Source organism: Aphanomyces invadans (assembly GCF_000520115.1).
Source record: "Aphanomyces invadans strain NJM9701 unplaced genomic scaffold supercont1.1, whole genome shotgun sequence".
Lineage (NCBI taxonomy): Eukaryota > Oomycota > Saprolegniomycetes > Saprolegniales > Verrucalvaceae > Aphanomyces > Aphanomyces invadans.
Window position 1 is genome coordinate 390,347 of NW_008580146.1, and position 14,101 is coordinate 404,447.

At 57.4% G+C, this 14,101-nt stretch overlaps 6 protein-coding genes across 9 annotated transcripts; 4 read left to right on the forward strand and 2 right to left on the reverse strand.

Moving 5' to 3' along the window:
- Positions 1–55: 55 nt before the first annotated feature.
- Positions 56–1,239, forward strand: H310_00116 (hypothetical protein). Its single transcript, XM_008862754.1, has 4 exons — positions 56–473; positions 540–663; positions 709–907; positions 967–1,239. Exons 1-4 carry the CDS (start codon positions 76–78, stop codon positions 1,230–1,232), a joined length of 987 nt encoding a protein of 328 aa, XP_008860976.1. The 5' UTR covers positions 56–75; the 3' UTR covers positions 1,233–1,239.
- A 371-nt stretch (positions 1,240–1,610) lies between these two features.
- On the forward strand, positions 1,611–3,144 carry H310_00117 (glycine cleavage system T protein). The gene is made up of 5 exons (XM_008862755.1): positions 1,611–1,669; positions 1,728–1,775; positions 1,832–1,956; positions 2,016–2,514; positions 2,593–3,144. The coding sequence occupies exons 1-5, from the start codon at positions 1,634–1,636 to the stop codon at positions 3,037–3,039; spliced, it is 1,155 nt and encodes a 384-aa protein (XP_008860977.1). The 5' UTR covers positions 1,611–1,633; the 3' UTR covers positions 3,040–3,144.
- H310_00118 (hypothetical protein) lies at positions 3,103–6,598 on the reverse strand (the record flags this gene model as incomplete). The annotated part of the gene is made up of 9 exons (XM_008862756.1): positions 6,351–6,598; positions 6,105–6,298; positions 5,979–6,054; positions 5,761–5,927; positions 5,583–5,718; positions 5,386–5,516; positions 4,929–5,339; positions 4,687–4,879; positions 3,103–4,634 (listed from the first exon to the last, which is right to left on the reverse strand). The coding sequence occupies exons 1-9, from the start codon at positions 6,562–6,564 to the stop codon at positions 3,103–3,105; spliced, it is 3,054 nt and encodes a 1,017-aa protein (XP_008860978.1). The 5' UTR covers positions 6,565–6,598.
- Positions 6,599–6,650: 52 nt separating this feature from the next.
- On the forward strand, positions 6,651–10,158 carry H310_00119 (hypothetical protein). Of its 3 annotated transcripts, XM_008862757.1 has the most exons (15): positions 6,651–7,059; positions 7,112–7,391; positions 7,444–7,506; positions 7,555–7,746; positions 7,802–8,024; positions 8,072–8,154; positions 8,209–8,229; positions 8,283–8,556; positions 8,616–8,652; positions 8,714–8,777; positions 8,834–9,152; positions 9,203–9,537; positions 9,594–9,813; positions 9,862–9,897; positions 9,954–10,158. In XM_008862757.1, the coding sequence occupies exons 1-15, from the start codon at positions 6,686–6,688 to the stop codon at positions 10,049–10,051; spliced, it is 2,619 nt and encodes an 872-aa protein (XP_008860979.1). In that variant the 5' UTR covers positions 6,651–6,685; the 3' UTR covers positions 10,052–10,158. The 3 variants fall into 3 exon arrangements, with proteins under 3 accessions (XP_008860979.1, XP_008860981.1, XP_008860980.1); XM_008862759.1 differs by having other exon boundaries at positions 7,802–8,154; XM_008862758.1 differs by having other exon boundaries at positions 9,862–10,158.
- Positions 10,159–10,185: 27 nt separating this feature from the next.
- H310_00120 (hypothetical protein) lies at positions 10,186–11,231 on the forward strand. Its single transcript, XM_008862760.1, has one exon. The coding sequence runs from the start codon at positions 10,228–10,230 to the stop codon at positions 11,044–11,046; it is 819 nt and encodes a 272-aa protein (XP_008860982.1). The 5' UTR covers positions 10,186–10,227; the 3' UTR covers positions 11,047–11,231.
- H310_00121 lies at positions 11,070–13,224 on the reverse strand. 2 transcript variants are annotated; one of them, XM_008862762.1, is made up of 2 exons: positions 11,539–13,224; positions 11,070–11,490 (listed from the first exon to the last, which is right to left on the reverse strand). In XM_008862762.1, exons 1-2 carry the CDS (start codon positions 13,218–13,220, stop codon positions 11,244–11,246), a joined length of 1,929 nt encoding a protein of 642 aa, XP_008860984.1. In that variant the 5' UTR covers positions 13,221–13,224; the 3' UTR covers positions 11,070–11,243. The 2 variants fall into 2 exon arrangements, with proteins under 2 accessions (XP_008860984.1, XP_008860983.1); XM_008862761.1 differs by having other exon boundaries at positions 11,070–13,224.
- Positions 13,225–14,101: the final 877 nt, after the last annotated feature.

The window sequence follows — 14,101 nt, forward strand, 5'->3', positions numbered from 1 at the left end:
AATTGGCCAATCATGATGCTACCCTTTATCCGGAATTTTATTCGGAATGGATTAACTCCAGTCGATTCAAGCACGATGCTGTCTCGCCACGCTCGTCTCGTCGCACGGACTCTGCGCCGCCCAGTGACGGCCCGCCGCGTCGCCTCGAATGCCAAAACTGCAAACGAGAAAGGTGTTGAAGGCAAAGCCGCCGATGCCATCGAAAACAAAGTTGCGATTGAGGCAACAGAGAATAAGGTGGCTGCTGAGACAACAAAAGGCACACCTCCCGCCGACAACGCAACACCCCGCCCTGGTTTCTTTAGTCGGCATCCTGAAATCTTCTTCTTGGCAGGGTTGCTTGGCATCGGTGGGTACATCTACCGCAGCAGTGTCAACAACAAGAAGTTCAACGCAGTGCAGAACGACCTAGCGGAGAAAACGCCGATTTCTCCGTTTGAGGCGTACGAATTGCGATCTCAAAACTCTATTACGTACGCCACCATTACAATACGCGTCATCTTTGACACAGAGATCATCGAACGCTGCTTTTATTGTAGACCAGAGGTGTTTGACGCTGTCAAGAAGCAAGCCAAGCGATACTTTCCGTCCAACGAAGCGACGGTCGCCGAGTTCGACTTGTGCTTGGGCACAGTATTGCAAGGCACTGCGATGAAAAACACGGTATAGATTTTTCAACGACGCCATGACACGTGACTGTGCTTGCAGCATCATTTGGAACGAGTTCTTTTGAGTTTGCCGAAGAATGCCAACGGCAAAGTCGACGTCAATTTGCTCTTGGTAGCATTTTCGCTGGCCGTGAAGGGATCGGTGGACGAGCGACTCGAGAGTTTGTTTGCGTTGCCGCTGGCGTCCAAGCCCACAGATGACGCGACATTGACCAAGGCGCAGATCGAGAAGGTTCTTGGTATGGGAGCTGGGCTTGCAGCGTTGTGGAGAAGGCTGATGGATGTGGTGAACGAGTAGGCTACGTGTTGGACACGTTCCAAGTCCCGTCGGAGAAGCGCGTTGTGGCGCTGGAGGACAAGGCGTACCCGTACCAAGAGTACGCCGTTGCGACCCCCGATCAACTCTTGGACGCGGCAGTCTCTGTGTCTATCAAGGCCAAAACGATTGACGAAGGCACGCAACAGTTCAACATGGACCAGTTTGCGCTGCTCATGAAGTCCAAAGCGATCTGCATTTGGGGCGAGTGCTACAACAGTTCGAGCAAGAAACGGATGAAAAACTAACCGACAAATTGAGTCAAAAATTTCCAACCTTGTACGGGTGATGTCGTCAAAATAGCTGCCTAGTGCAAGCTCAGCCAGGCGATTGTTATCCGGATACTGTGATTGCGATCACACCTGTTGGCACGGTACGGCCGCGTGGGCGTCGCTAGATCGAACGAAAGGCGGCACTGCCCCATCGCGCCCCACTTCCTGGTTACCGAGCAGATGTCCGCACAACGCCCGCATACATTCAAACGAGCAGCGCGGGCCCATCCACGGGCTCGAAGTACCCCCAGCGTTATGTGGATGATGCAGCGATTGCATTCAAAGTCAAAAGGAGGACGTTATCCGGACACCCGTCAAATCCATGGGTTGAAGTCGATGAAAAGAACTTCACCACTCATTTTCGATCGACGGGGGTGATGCTCGGACAAGTGCAACGCCGAGGCTTCTCGAGCGTACGTTGTGCTGCCCCCAGCTCGCTCGACATGGCGCTGACTCGCCTGTGCACGATAGCTGAAGAAGACTGCTCTCTTTGACCTCCACAAGGAGTTGGGCGGCAAGGTGCGGCGACCTCGTTCCTCGTCCATTACCTGCCGATCCTCTCATCGTTCGTGTAGATGGTCGACTTTGCCGGGTACTACATGCCTGTGCAATACCCCGCCGGCATCTTGAAGAGCCACAACCACACTCGTACCAAGGGGATGGCGTCGCTCTTTGATGTGTCCCACATGGGCCAACTCAAGTACGTCGACGAAAGATTGTTGGCGTTGATGTTTGCATCACTCCTCCATCTGCACGTAGGATCACGGGCAAGGACCGCGTCCGCTTCTTGGAATCGATCGTTGTGGGGGACATTGCGTCCCTGACGAGCGGTGAAGCCAAGTTGAGCTTGATCACGAACGACAAGGGCGGGATCATTGACGACTGCGTCACCACCGCGTACGACGATCACTTGTACGTTGTCGTGAACGCTGGCAACCAAGACATCGATTGGGCGCACATGCAATCGCACTTGGCCAAGTTCAACGGCGACGTCAAGCTCGAAAAGATCACGGACCGATCGTTGGTGGCGTTGCAAGGCCCTGGTGCCGCCGAAATCGTGTCGGCCCACTTGCCTGCCTCGGTCAACCTTGCTGACAGCAACTTCATGACTGGCCAGTTCACCCACCTCCTCGGTGCGGACGTGATCTTGACTCGTTGCGGCTACACGGGCGAAGACGGGTTCGAAGTGTCCGTCCCATCGTCCCAAGTTGAATCGTTCACGCGCAAGTTGCTCGCGGACGAACGTGTGTTGGAAGCGGTGAGTGGACAATCGAGGCAGCGCGACCTCTGACGACGCGGGTGGCGACGAGCGCATTCTGACCTTGGCATGTTGTAGGGTCTCGGCGCCCGTGACAGTCTTCGATTGGAAGCTGGTTTGTGCTTGCATGGCCACGACATCACGCCGGAAACGACCCCCATCGAAGGCGCGTTGGCATGGACGATGAGCAAGCGCCGCCGCGAAGAAGGCGGGTTCCCTGGTGCCGACATCATCTTGGACCAATTGAACAACAAGACGTTCACCAAGAAGCGCGTCGGGTTCACCGTTGACGGCGCGCCCGCCCGCGAAGGTGCCGAAGTTTACAACCCCCAAGGCGAACGCATCGGGACGGTCACGAGCGGCACATTGAGCCCAACGTTGAAGCAATCGTTGGGTATGATGTACGTGACCAAGGGCAACTTCAAGATTGGGACGGAAGTCCACATCAAGGTCCGCAACAAGATGCAAAAGGGCATGGTCGCCAAGATGCCGTTCGTCGAGCCGGGCTATTACAAGAAGGACTAGGTGCCGTGGACGCCCCGTCTGCCGAACGCAACGAAGTCATGTCGACATGGTGTACTTGTTGAATTATCGTATGATCATGAACGGCATCACTTGGCTCTCGAAGAACTGCTTCATGTGCGGCTCCACCACGGACGCCAGCATCCCCTCCAGCGCACACCCTGGCACCGCATACAGTTCCATGATCTCGCTAAAACTCGCAGGCAACTCCTTCCTTGACATGGTCGACGAAGTCGGTGTTGCTGCCTGGTCGGTCGGGGCCGCGACTGTCGCGGCCGATCGCCCCTCGTTGTAGATGTGGTATGCTCGCATCAGAGCTTGTTCAAACTGGGCACGAACGGTTCGGCGTCGATGAATCTCCTCGATCACGTCCGCTTGGACAAACAAGTACTGGATCTTGCCTCCACCCGACGCGCCATGGCCCATTCCCGTCACGTGCACCGGTCGACCGTGTGGCACGGTGGTGGGGACGTTCACGGCTATCTTCTGCAGGTCGCGAGCACTTCCCCCATCCATGTCGTGCACTCGTACGGACGCAGCGTTTGCACCGCCGTCGCGGGTCGGCATTTGCTGGAGGGTGGTCGTCACGAGCGGGTCCACGGGCGACACTCGAAGACTCAGGCGTCGCGACGGCATGGACCGTTCAATACCGACGGACACGGTCGATTTGGCGATGGACTGGGTCAGGTTGCGCATCAACGACGACGCTGCAACTCGTCGTTGCAGGTCGTCGCGATGTTTGGCCCCGCGTTGGAGCTCCATGCGGTGCAAGCCGGCGCAAATGTCCTCGAGCGTTGTGCTGATCTGGTAGTTTGCGTGGTAATCCAAGAACGCACTGCGGAGCCGCGCGATGGACGCTGGCGTGAGAAGCGAAAACAGATTCATCCGCACGTCCGCCTCGGCAGCCACGAGGATTGCTTTGGCGACAATCACACACTTGGCGACGGTAAGCGTGCTCGGGTGGTCCATGGCACACAAGAGGAGATCGAGGGACGACGACGTGCGGAGCCACAGCTCGGGTGCGAGCACGGCATCGAGAACCAATTTGTACAATGTGTGGACAGCATCGATGGCGGTTTTCATGTGATCTGTCGCGCACAAGCTGCTCACAATGCGCACGTACGTGACTTTGTTCAGTCGAAGGTACCGCGCTTGGTACAGCTGCAAGAGGTACATGGCCGCTTCAAACATGGCAGGCTTGTCGGCGATCGTGGTGCATGTGACCATGACTTCCTTCGCCAGACGAAACAATTCGTCGCAGTGCTGCACCGCTTCGACAGAGTCTTCATTTCGCGACAGCCACTGTTTGTCTCGGATCCGAATGACTCCCAACTCCGTCGACGTGACGAACGATGACCTCGCGGACGACGGGACGGCAATCGATCGGGTGCGCGGCGGTCGGATGAAGGCTGGAGTCTCCCCAGCTGTGCCATCCTCCATGGCATGAGTGGCACTGTGGGTTGACTCGACTCGAGGTGTCGAGTCTGGAGGAACGCTGGTCCCGACTGTTCGTGATAAGCGGCCGCTTCGTCCCGACGCTTTGGACATTGCTGCAAAGTGTGCTAGCTCGGGTGCGACCACGTCGTCTTGGCGAACATCTAAGGGCACACCCGAGCCGTGGACGAGCGTGAGCGACGAGAGCCAACGTACCGCTGAGTTGATCGATGCGAGCGATCTTGACTTGTGTCTGCTTGTTGGAGAGCGCGCCTCCCGTTTTGGCCATCCCAGCCTTTGTCCACTGAATCCTGTCGGGGTTTTCGCGGTCCTTGAGCCACAACTTGGGAGGCAGCGTGAGCATTTCGTCTTCCGGCTCGCCAAATTGACCTTTGGTCTTTCGAAAGTTCTACCCAGACACACGCGAGTCAACAACGTCGCGGACGTGCGTCGGGTACTTTGCAGTGGAGGAACCACAGCGTTCGGAGCGCGTGCATCCTGCTCTGTGGCTCGGCGTCGCTGGATCGAGCAATCGCGTAGAGCCGCGCGACGATCAGGGTGTAGTCCTTGGCGTGAATCTTCATCGGGTCGACATACAGTGCTGCGATGACCCCCGCCAGCTGGGGTCGGGCCTCCGACATGACCAAGAGGTCGACAATCGGCCGGTACGGGATGTAAAAGAGCTTGGCACGGCGGTCGTTGATCGTCCACGCGGTCAGCCACACGAGAGGCAACGGCACGAGCGAGTAGTACAGCGACGTGATGGACGACCCCGTCACACAAAACACAAACACACACACGCTCGAGTACACAGAGCTGGAAAAGCTCACGACACGAATGTTGTTGGGGACGCGGCCGCTGCCAATGCACTAGTTGTCGCGAAATCAAAAGGGCCGAGGCATCGGGTGGACGCACCGGTTGGGTTTTGTACGAGTAGATGAGGAGGTACGTGACCATGATGAGGAACGCGCACGCGATCGGCGTGGCTCGGGCAGGGTAGATGTGCACATTCAGCAGGATGACCAGGATCGACACGATCGGGTTCACTACAACCGCACGACAGATATACCACGTGAGCAAGTTTGGATGGCCAGCGCGGCGTGGTGGGGGACCTGTACGAGCCATGGCCATCATGATCTGGAAGCTCGTTTGGAATCGAAAATCCATCGTGGTCCCATGCGGTTCAATGTGCATCTTGTAGTACATGGCGCTGCAGTACAGGACGAGAAACCCACCGAACCCGATTGCCTTGGCTTCGCGGTTAGAACAAGAAGCAACGAACGCACGTACCCAAAACACGGCAAACGTGTTGACGCATTCGCAGCTGGCGCCGCTGGGCAGGGCGATGTGGGCAAACCCTTCCGGACACGTTCCAATACGCGCGAGGAGGGTCGTCGTGGGAATGAAGAAGAGGTCGAATGTGATGGGGTACAGCGTTTTCTTCAAGATGGCTTCACCTGCTCCAATTGTCCGTGCATGGTGTCGCCATGGGATCGTTGTTATCGTACCTGACACGTTCTTTTTCCAGTTCCGCAGGACGACAATACCGACGCCGCAGCATGCCACGAGGACGACTCCAAATACCTAGACCAGACACGGGGCTTGAGTCTCATGGTCAAAGCACGTCGGGATACCTCGAGCGCCTCGTCGACATTCAAGTTCAATAGTCGCAACGCGCTTTCTTCTTTTGAGATTTTGAACGCGATCGTGAGGGGGGTAAAAGTAAACGTCGGCCACTCGGCCCAAATCGCACACAGTTTGATGTAGCGCAGCAGCCATGGCCGCCTCACGGACGTCGATTTGCGCTGGGACAAGGCGATTGCAATCCCTGCGACACACACACGCTAGCTCAAGACATGACATGAATCACGCGAGCTGACCTTGGCCAAGGGGGTCGTGAATAGACGTGTCAAACTTGAGCGTGCCAAATTGACTCAGTGCGTACGTGCCAGCAAAGAACCAGACGAGCCACACAAGGCCGACGGGAACTTTGGCGAGCCAGTCGTAGCCGCAAGCGCTCCAGTCGCTCTTGTGACACGACCCGACAGTCTCGTTCCAAAAGCAGTGGAGCGCCTCGCCGCCCGATCTATTCATCGTAGCTCGATGTCCACAACGACGCACAGCGACACCAAAAATACGTGACTACAGCCATTTGGCCGGTTTCAGACCACCTCGTGTAACTCCGAGACAAGGGCACTTCCCCAGAAGCAGGGCGATGAGGCGGACGGTTTTCCCTGCCGTGGCCGCGGCGAGTGTGGCATTCAGCCAGATTTACGTGGACCCGGTGGGAGGTGATGATGCGTCTTTAAACGGCAGCCTCGACGCCCCCTTCAAGACCATTCCTCGAGCGCAAGCCGCTGTGCGAACGCTCCTCGATCGGCAACGTGCCACCAACACGGCAGCCCCCATCGATGTCATTTTGCGTGGCGGAACGTATGTGCTTTCGTCCACGTTGGACTTTGGTCCGCAAGACAGTGGCCTCTCGCCGGCCAGCCCCGTTTCGTACAAGCCGTACTGCGATCCTCTCCACCCATCCGACGTGTCGATCTCACCGTTCCCGTATGTGATGGGGGCGTCGACACCTCTGCGGTCAGTAAGCTGTCGTACAACCATACGTGCGCTGCATAACAAGTCCTTTCAGGTACTTGTGGAACGGTATGGGCAACGCATCATCGTGGCACGGCCCCGACGATCCCCTCCTCCAGTTGGGCGTGAATCCACAAAACCGGACCCTGCCGCCCAAACCCGCTTGGTCCGGCTCCACCGACACGTGCGTCGACAAAGTCGGCGTCGGACACACGTGCTATTCCTCCACGATGGCGCCGTGTGTCCAAAATTGCATGCGTGCGTGCCAGCGCAACGTCGACAAGCGCGTGTACTCGGACGCTGTGTGCCGCGAATTTCTCCTTTTGTTTGGGCGCGTACGACCGAAACCAACGTGTTCACACAGACGGGCTTGACGCCCTGTGCCAGGATCTGACCAAGGAAGAAGAGTGTGTCGAAACATGCTCGGTGTCGTGCACAACATGCGACAAGGTCGCCACTCGTGACATGGCGGTCGAGGGCTCATGGCCACTGGGATAGGTGACCATCTCGAGCATGCACAGCATCGTGAACGGGTCGTGGACGCCGTACACGCCGCCGCCCACGTGGCACCAGCCGCAAGCTCCAATCTATGTCGTCAGCTTGAGTACGCTTGCAATGGTGGATCCGCCGTCCGAGCTGTACCTGAACGGCATGCGACTACCTCGAGCGAGCGCTCCCAATGTTCTCTTTGTACGTTGACCCGTTCGAAACCAACTACTGCTTTCAGTCTAAACGCGCCTTCTAGTCGAGCAACGACACGACGTGGACTCCGCAGTACGCTCCAGTGGTCAAGTCGACGTCGACGGGGCGCATCTTGGTGTACAACGCGACAACGCTGTCACAAAAATCGAGCCACTGGACCAACTTGGCATCGGCCCAAGTCGACCTTGTCCGAGCAGGCGGAGGCAACACTCGCCACGGGATTTACCGCATGAGCCCGACCACCATCGACTTGGACGCTGGAGGCGGTATCCCCAACTCCACGGCAACCATCTATGTCGACACGATGCGCTAGGCCAAATGAACGGCGACGAATACTTTGGTGGGCCTGCTTGGGCTTCCGTGAACGGATTTCGAGTCGAAAACGTGTTTGAGGAGGTGGGAGCGATGGCATGGTGTCGACGTGTCTCCGCCTCAGCTCATCATCTGTAGCTGGATGCGCCAGGCGAATGGGTACTGCTACCTGACTTCACAGACGTGCGTGTTTCACGTGACCATTCTGACAGTACTACGACACGACCACGTCCGAGCTATACATGATACCGCCACGCGGTGTCATTCCTACTGAAGCCACAATAGAATTTCCTCGGCTCAAGCAGCTAGTCCGAGTGCGGGGGACCCCCGGTATCGACGTGGGATATTCGGAGCCCAGCCGTGACACGATGGTGACGGCTGCCGAGACAGAGACAGCACACCCTGCCTCGCAAGCGCTTTGGGCGTCCAACTTGGAGTTTGACGGGCTAGAGTTCACGGGTACCCAGCGCACCGACATGGAACTCTGTACGTACAACTTGCATCGAACGGGCCAACGTATCCAAGGCCGACATGAATCCTCCTAGACGAGACGCTACCAGGCCATCCGTGGACCCAAACGCGGTACGTGCATCGCTGGGCGGACAAGCCACTTTTTTTGAACCGTACGCGGCGGCCATGGTAGCGTCGGTGCCATCTACATTGAAAGCGCCCAGGACGTTCGTGTCGAGCATTGCACGTTTTCGAAAGTATGTACGATGCGCTCGTGTTGTCGCAGTCTCCCGGCATCGACGCTCTTTTGTAGTTGGGTGGGAATGCGATTTTTGTGTCTGGACGCACCGAGCGCATCCACGTTGTACTCAACCACTTCACACAAATTGGAGCGACCGCGGTCGCCATTGTGGCCAAATCGGTGGCCCCCCACGACCCAACCCACGCTAGGCAGTTTCTCCATTCACGGCGGGCCATCGTCTCGTACAATCAAATGCACGATTACGGTCTCGTCACGCGGCAGAGTGCAGCTGTCCTCGTCGTCGGGACGAGCCAAACTACTGTGTACGGCAACCTAGTGTTCGCGATTCCCACAGGGGGCGTGAGCTATAGCAATGCCAATGCGAATGCGGGTGCGTCCGTCGTCCTCCATGAGATCGGCATGTGATAGCGTGTTTTTTAGATGGTGCCCTTTCTCGGTTGCTAGTGCGACCACTAGACACGCCAGTCCAGCTCGTGGAAACTCTGGCCCCCGAACTCGGGGGCTTGTACACCACTCGGTTGAATCTGGGTCGCCTTGACAGAGTCGCGTACCCTCTCCAAGCCAAAATCATCGGAGGCCCAGAGTGTGCGCCAGCCCAAGGCCGCGTGGGATCGTTGTATGGCCAGCAACACGCAGGGTGCTCAGACTGCTGCTTAACGACACATGGGACGGCGGGAATTCGAAACTCCGCGCTGGGCATCTCTGCGTTTACGTTGCAAGTTCCAGTCGAACCGACCAACGTGTTGGACATCCAGGTAAGGATCGCACACGATGCGTCCTACGTGCTCCTTTGGCTCAGACTGGAACAAAGGTCCAATCCGCGATGTACTTTGACGCGCCCGTCGACGTCCATGTGGGATTTCACTTGGTCACGCCAAATCGACTGGTCGAACTGCCGACATGGCGTGTGCATTGGAGAGTTCGTACGCGGTTCTGCGTCGAGCAGAGCTCCCAGCAAACCGTGGCGTGTGCTGGGCCATGTGGTTGCCATGTAGCTGCAGGGGTTGTCAACATGCCGCCGTGTCCTGCAGGTTGACCGCGCTCTCCCCGTGCATTCATGCACTCATTAGTAGTTGTAGGGTTTGATGTTCAGCCGACAAGTCTGGCATGCCTCGGTCCGTCTCTGTTCAACGTGCTTCATCCGGTCGTGCATGACAATGCATGGCATTAGGGCCATTTCAAGCATGGAGCACATGCGAGACAGGGACGATGGCGCGAGTGTTGTATTACAACTGCACCCAGATGTGCCTTCGCAGCGTGTGCGTCTGAAGATGGCGTGAATCATGCAGTGGCACGCCGCGAGCGCATCGCAAATGCGCACCCTCGGCGTTGAGCTTCAGGAGGAGTTATCCGGATAATGACATTGAATGTCCCCATCCAATCTTGCTGGCTGTCCGGATATCGTCTGGTGCCACCGCCATCACTGGCACGAAGGTCGCAGAAGGATGCTCAAACGGGCGGTCGTCTTAGGCGGCGTCATGGCCGTTGGCGTCGCTGCCGTGCCGTTCGTGCGCCATGCCATGTCTCGTTTCAAGCCAGCCGTGACCAATGCTCTGACTGCTGGGACGAGCGCCGAAGCTCCGCCGAGCCGTCGTGTCGCGGTCGTCTTGAGTGGGTCTGGCGTCTACGACGGCAGCGAGATCCAAGAAGCTGTCAGTGCCTTGATTCACTTGAGCAAGGCCAATGCTGACGTGCGCGTGTTTGCACCGAATATGGACCAGTACCATGTGATCAACCATCTCACGGGCGACGTGATGACCGAGGAATCGCGCAACGTACTCGTCGAGGCAGCTCGCATTGCACGTGGCAAGGTGGAGAAGCTGGACCTCTTGGACGTGAACCAGTTCGACGCCGTTGTAGTCCCCGGTGGTTTTGGGGTAGCCAAGAACTTGAGCTCGTTCGCGTTTGACGGCGAAAACATGCAAGTGCAACCACAGGTCGCCACCACCTTGACGGCGTTCCATGCCGCCAAGAAACCCATCGGATTGATTTGCATTGCACCCGTCCTTGGCGGCAAGCTCTTTCCAGGCGCCGAACTGACGATGGGGCGCCGAAGTGGCGCCAAGTGGTCGTCGGGACCAGACGCGGCCAGCGCTGTCGAGTCGTGGGGGGGCAAGATCGTCGAAAAAGACTTCGACCAGGTGCACGTGGACACAACCAACAAGATCGTATCTGCGCCAGCGTACATGTACGACCACGCCACGCCGTCAACTGCCTTCGACAACGTCGGCCAAGTCATTGACGCCGTCGTTCGAATGAAGTAGGCACATACAAGTAATCCATAGCACGTGCGTGAAATTACAGGGCAGATTGGTCCGTCAAGCAAAGAAAGCGAGCGCAGCATGCAACACCTCGCTTGTGTTTGCTGCGATCGACGCAGGATGCCTAAGGTAGAAAAAACTCGATCCTCATGAGCCACTCAAAAGCGCAAAGACAGTGGTATTGTACAACGAGCGCACGACTATTCAAGGGATGGGGACACAGGCAAGTGGTTCAACATCACGTCGCCGGCGGCATCCACCGCGCACGCCGCGTAATACTTTTGCAGGACGGTCAAGTAGCACGTGAGCGATTTCCGTGCGTACACTTGGAGCTCTTTGGGGTACAAGGCGTCAATGTCTGACGGGCATACAGCGCGAACGACCGACTCGAGGTGCTGCACTTCGTCATCCGATATGTGGCGTAAGTGTGGTGGCGCGCGGGAAAGCCTAGTTAGCGTGAGCCGCTCGGACGTGATGATCAAGTCCAAGTCGGACCGGGCCTGGTCGAACGCAAACGAAGCTGGCCGCTTGTCGAGTTCGGACGCTGAATCATCGCTCGCCCGTGCCGTGATATCGTCAACAGCCACGAGCTTTGCCAGTTGGTTGACGCGGTTTTGTGCAAACTCGACGTCGCGTTTGTGGTCTTTGTTGGCCTCCACTGCACGTGCGCGCTCCATAAAGCACACGAGCGCAATCAACCCGTCAAAGTTGCGCCACACTTGGACTTCGCGAGCGATAGTTGTGTTGCTCTTGTTCGTAGAAGCGATTCGAGCCATGTCGTCGGCGTCGCTAATCGAGGGCAGATCGGACCGCATCAACAAGGCGTCCGTTGCGCTGTCGAGGACGGCGCGGTGCACCTGCGGACAAATCTTATACACGAGGATGTGGTGGTACATGAGCCGGACGTCGCGGTGCCAGTGCAAGAACAAGGCAAAGTGCCGTTGCGCAAGTGTACGCAAGAGGCGATGCCGAAGCTCCCACGGCAGCAGCCCCAGCACTTTGTACAGAAAGTGAAGAGTCCGCATCACGACTTCAGCTTGCTCACAATGCAAGAGTAATCGAATCGCCACGGTCCAGTTGAACTCGGCCGGCGACGACTTGATCGAAGACAGCCACACGATGCCAGTAGTCGCAATCCATTCCGCGAGTCTGTCGAGGCACAACCCGACGCTCTTCGGGTTGGCGAGGTTGGTCGACTCAAACAAAGCGAGGACGCAAATGTGCACGAGGTCGACATTCTTGAGGAGGTGGCTGCTAAGGCTGAGCACAGCGTCTTGGTTGGCGCGGTTCAGGATGAGCGTCGAATACTTCGGGGCTGAAAAGTCGTAAAATTGCCGCTTGTATGCAGCTTCGTGGAGGAGGCGGAGCGCAACCGTGATGAGAGTGTCGTAGTGCGGGATGGAAGCAGCCCACTGGTCGTTCGTGATGGCGTCCTTTTCTCGCCACTGAATCAAGCTTGTGACAAACGTAAAGAAGCACTCGCCGCTGTCGACGAGCGATGTAAACAGCAAGGCCTCGTCGGGGCTGTGATGCACGAGCGGTTTGTCGTCTACGGGGGTCTCGACTGTCAGCCAATGCAGCAACGCTTGCTCGAACGTGGTCACGTCCGTGCTTTGTACTGTGATAGGCATTAGCGACGACACCCAGTGCGGGAACGCGCTGCCTGCAGGAGCGACGGGCTTTTTAAACCAGTCGCGATGCCGCGTAACTTGGGCCAGTTTGGACACGACGTGCTGCCGTACAGTTTCTTGTTGAAGGTATGCAAAGGCGAGCAACCGGGTGCAAAATTGAGTGTCGACGCGGCGCGAGTCCAGGTCGTCGAGTTTTTTTGGATGGGCGTTCAACCGGGCGGCGAGGTGGAGGGTGGCTGACGTGAGGGCGTCGACTTTGCGGGACGAGTTGGACGTGATTTCTGGGCGTTCGAGGAGCGCCACGAGACAGCGCTGCATCGCAACTTCTTCCACGCGGCGTTCCGGGTGCACCGGGAAGATATTGTCGAGAAGGAACTGCCACAGAAGGAGGAGCGCGTCGCAGTCATCGGCGACTTGGATCGACGCCAGGACAGCGTCGAGGGACGACAGGTCCTTGGACTTGACGAGCTTGCGCACGCTCGAGGTAAAGACCGCTGGCGCCTGCAACGTTCGCCGCAGCGTCGACAGCACATCGTTCGGGCCCATGGCGACACGGATTTGAAAATGACAGGGATTTGTCTTACAACCAGTTGGAGAACAGTTACAATTCCTGTAAGTGCGACAAAGGAAGCGAATGTTCGAAGAGCAACTATCCTCAGCGACATGGTGAGTGGGTGGGCGCTGGACTCCGGAGACCCAACACCCTTGCCGCGCTCCGAGTCTTTCTGACTAGATTCCATGGGCCACGCATTAGCAGGACGCTTCTGCGCCAAGCAAGCGGAGTTTACGTATTACTTTGCGACCCCGAAGTATGCGCCCACACCACGACGATGGCAACTTGCCGATCGATGCTGTGCCGCCGTACGAGAAAGACCGACGACATGGATGTGTCTCGACTCTTCGATCGAGTCGAAAGAATGGAATCTGCGCGAGGCATCATGTTGTGCAAACGGGGTACGTGCGTTCTATCAAAGCAAGCTCCGCGCGCACGAAGTGCCTGCGACGGTCTCGTACTCCAAGTTTGGGAAATGCACAGCCGGTCCATTCAGCTCCGTTGCACACCCAATCGGAAGGCTGCCCTCTTGCGGCAGCACGTTACCTCCAACCCACGTACGCCTCGACAAGAGCGGTGGGAGGGCACAGGGAGGCCGGTCGCATGAGTTTTACAAACGAGAACCGCCCCACGACCCTCCCCCGTGAGGCTACAATGGTAAAATACAACCTTTTCCTTGTGTCAAGCCATGGGAGCTCAACCAGGACGACCATTCTTGCCCACCATTGCTTGTCCATCCCAACTGTAGCCAGCTCAACACTGCCTTGCAACCGTGCTTGAAAAATCTCACACCACCATGCACAAAGACATGATACCATCCCGAGGTTTTGCGGGATTGCGCGGACGGTACCACTACTGGCTCTGTCGCGAGTAC